Here is a 3,814-nt window from a genome sequence, read left to right as displayed (position 1 = left end):
ACTTACCTATCATAGCCTGGGCTGCTCGTTGGATGTCGTCTGCGTCCACACTGACCTTTCTCTCAAAGTCTGTGTCGCTCGTGGCTGTGTGGTTTGCTGTGGTCTGTGTGCGTATGTCTGTTGAAGTGTCTGTGAGTTCTTTGTCTTCGCCCTCAGTTGAGTGCTGCTGTTCCGTTGGTGACGGAATATATTCCTCGTTAATTGTCTCTGGTTGCGCACTGGTTTCGTCTATTGCATTGTCTGTAGAAAGTGATGGATTTAGGTTTGTACACTGTTTGGAGACTACAATTCCGTTGAATGTTTGAATGTTCAAATGTCCAGGAACTAAAACTATCAGAAATCTATTTTTTTTTATGTGCGCGTGGATTGATAGCGCTGTGTTTATTGGCGGCGCAACGGAAAGTGATCCCAAGTACAAAAAATGTTTCTATAAATACATAAACTATTACTAACTACACATGACATACACTAGTACAGATGTCATGTCTGGCGTCAAAGGCAATTACTCAAACAACTAGACTTTAAGAATGGGCGTGTGGAGATAGCAACACTCGTAAGTTATACGATATATATATATTGCTATACTACAATATACATATCGTTATATATATATATATATATGTGTGTGTGTGTGTGTGTTTCTCAAACCAAGTTTTATACACGTGTCTGTTGGCATACCACACGTACAAATATGTTAATCAAAAGAAGCCAAAACAGAATGTGTGCAAAGACAGATGCACTTTTACCAATCAACACACATGACACATATGTCAATCAGATGACAACAACAGACACACAGTCTCCAAAGTAAACATCCACACATGTCACTCATGTCACACTTGTCACTCCTAAAACCCTAAACCCTAAAACCCTAAAACATGTACAAATGTCACTAAAGCCCCACACCCTAAAGCCATGGCCCTGCTTGACTACTCACCATCGCCTGCACTGTGGTGTGGTGGTGTGGATGGATTGGCGACCTTCGGTGCCGTTGCTATGGCGTCGGTTGGCATAGCAACGGGCCCGGTAGTGTCGATGCTCTGTGCCAATGTCCGTGGCTGCAGATTGTGGGGCTGTAGGTCAGAGAGAGACATGAGCTGTTTGTTCAATGGGAGTGATTGTTATGGACACAGCACGAAAGCACACAAGGCAGAGCGGTAGCAGCACACACACCAACAGATTCACTACCAAACAAGACCTAAACATCCGGAGAGGTGTAGGATTTAGGGTTTAGGGTTTACTCGCATTACATGTACCAGGGGATGGGACAACAGAATGTTCTGTGGTAGTAGGACCGTCAGCTAAACCCTAAACGGTAAACCTCTAAAAATGTCTAAAACGCTAAAACCCAAAACCCTAAAACATCACAGTGCTAGAATGGTCAATGGAGACGGTGCAGATAACTGTTAGGGCAATTAACCAACACAATCACACCAGGTCTAAAAACTAAAACAGCCACACAAACAACAATAACAATAACAATAACAATACGGATAATAAGAATAAGAATAAGAATAAGGACAACACGGCACACAGCTTAAACTAGTGCAGAGGTAAGGGTTATTCTACTAACAACTCATTGCACTCGTCCGTGTGCTCACCTCTACGCCGTGCATGTGACAGACGTCGTTGTAGCAGTCCATGACCACATACAACTCAGAGCACAGCCGAATGAAGCCGCTCGCAAAGGCGTCTGAGGCGGCTAGGGCATTGCTCACTTGCGTGTACGTCATTTTGTCCCACTGTGTTGTAGGGTTGTAAGGTTGGTTTAGAGTTTCAGGTTTATAAACACACTGTGCTGTAGGGGTATAAGGCAATTTAGGGCTGTTTCAAATGTTTAATGGTGTCATATATATGTTTTTAAGGTTGTAGAGTTTCAGAGGTGTAGGGTTTTCTTTTAATATTGTAGGGTTTTGTATTAGGATTGTAGGGGTTGTTTAAATTATTGTACGGTTTTGGTCAGGTTAGTTAACAAGGATGCTTGAGAGCCATACCACCCGTAGGGCATTAGCGGTGTGCATGTTTTAGGGTTTAGGGTTTCAAGAGGTTTTATTCCTGTTACTTTGTTTAGTGCACTGTGGATGCAGATACGTGACAATTGACTGAAGTATTACTATCTACTACGGAAAGACTCCCTCTAGCTTATAAATGGTATTTTCATGAACACAACTTGATTGTCAAAGTGTGTAGATACGGTGCAAGTGACTTATGTATTACTACCTACTACGGAAAGACTTCCTTCACCTTATGAATAGCATGTTTACTAACACCACTTGAGCGTCAAAGTGTGTACATACGGTGCAATTGACTTCTGTTTCAAAACCTACTGCTGCACGTAAAGTCTCTCTATGTAACAATCACGGTCTATGTTCACTTCTTTCACCACACTTGCCATTTCATTTGGAAGCAATATCTGTCTGTATTTAATTCCTACATATTACCACACTTGTCATTTCATTATGTTTTGCATGCATTCCTTCTATGCTACACACAAAACCCTAAAAACCCAAAACCCCATTACTTGAGGCACTCCTTCATGAGGGTTTTAGGGTTTAGGGGTTCACACTCCTTCGCACACACATTCTGCCACTTGCCAGTACCTTGTGATTGGTGTTAAGTCCGCAGCCAGTGGCACGCAGAGTGTCCAATGAAATCTCTTGGATAACCAATTCGCAGTATTCTGGTTGGCTCTTGGTTAAACGGCTCAGATGACCTGTGCGATTGTACACCTTCAGCACTTTTCGGTATGACGCCTCGTCAAAACGCCTACGCCAATGCGAATCAGCGGATGAGCACAGCACATGACAAGTGGCGTTAGAAGAAGAACAGCAGGGTTTGCGATTGTAGGGTTGTAGGGTTTTAGTGTTGGGTTTTAGGGTTGTAAGGTTTTAGGGTTTTAGGGTTGCAGGGAATAGTGATAGCAGAGCGGATGGTAATAAATAACGTGTGAAGTAGAGGGTCTTCAATGTAACGTATGATTGCTGGCTGATGTCCCGATGGGTGTGGTGAAAGTGTTTATCAGTTGATCGATGTTTCAGGGTTTCGGATTTAAGGGTTTTTAGGGTTTTGGTGCATATGTAAAAGTCATCACAACCGCAAAGCAGAGAGATGTACATGCACTACGACGGCCACATGTGCCGTCTGCCTATGCACCACAGATGTACACCCACGGGTCACCTGTAGGTAGACTTAAAGAACTGCAGGTAGAGTTAAAGAACTACCCACAGGCTACCTTGTCTGTAGGTCGATTTATGAACTGTAGGTAGACATAAAGAACTACGTGAAGAATACGTTACCTGTAGATAGACTTAAATAACTGTTACCTCACCTGTAGGTAGATTTAAGAACTGTAGGTAGACTTGAAGAACTACGCAAAGACTACGTTACCTGTAGGTAGACTTAAAGAACTCAGATAGTTCGCCCTCAATGGACTCCACCAGCGGCAGCAGTTGCTGTTCCATAGCAACGACACAGTTGTACTGTCGCAGAGTGCCAATGAGCTTAAGACAATCAGAGCACAGCGAAAACGCCTCAGAATAGTCCACCAACGCCATGTTGTGGGCCAACCGCGCCTGTGAGAAGAAGGATGTGGATGGATGGGGAGAGAAGAAGACGGGTGTATGTTTGTAATAAGAAGGCGAGTGTGTATGTTGGTAATTAAGATGTGTGTGTGCGTTTGTGAAAAGGAGACGTGTGTGTGTGTGTGTGTGTGTGTTGGTGATTAGAATACGTGTGTGTGTTGGTGATAAGGATGTTGTGTGTGTCAAAAAACCTATGCATATACATACTCATACACACAACTTACATTCAAAGA

At 43.2% G+C, this 3,814-nt stretch overlaps 1 protein-coding gene across 1 annotated transcript; it reads right to left on the bottom strand.

Moving 5' to 3' along the window:
* Positions 1–9: 9 nt before the first annotated feature.
* SARC_03669 (hypothetical protein) lies at positions 10–3,554 on the bottom strand (the record flags this gene model as incomplete). The annotated part of the gene is made up of 6 exons (XM_014302531.1): positions 10–24; positions 56–240; positions 938–1,073; positions 1,602–1,742; positions 2,601–2,766; positions 3,388–3,554. 6 exons carry the CDS (start codon positions 3,552–3,554, stop codon positions 10–12), a joined length of 810 nt encoding a protein of 269 aa, XP_014158006.1.
* Positions 3,555–3,814: the final 260 nt, after the last annotated feature.

This window comes from Sphaeroforma arctica, assembly GCF_001186125.1.
Source record: "Sphaeroforma arctica JP610 unplaced genomic scaffold supercont1.192, whole genome shotgun sequence".
NCBI classification, from domain to species: Eukaryota; class Ichthyosporea; order Ichthyophonida; genus Sphaeroforma; species Sphaeroforma arctica.
The sequence above is the reverse complement of the archived record's forward strand: the minus strand, read 5'-3'. Positions and strand labels throughout refer to the sequence as shown.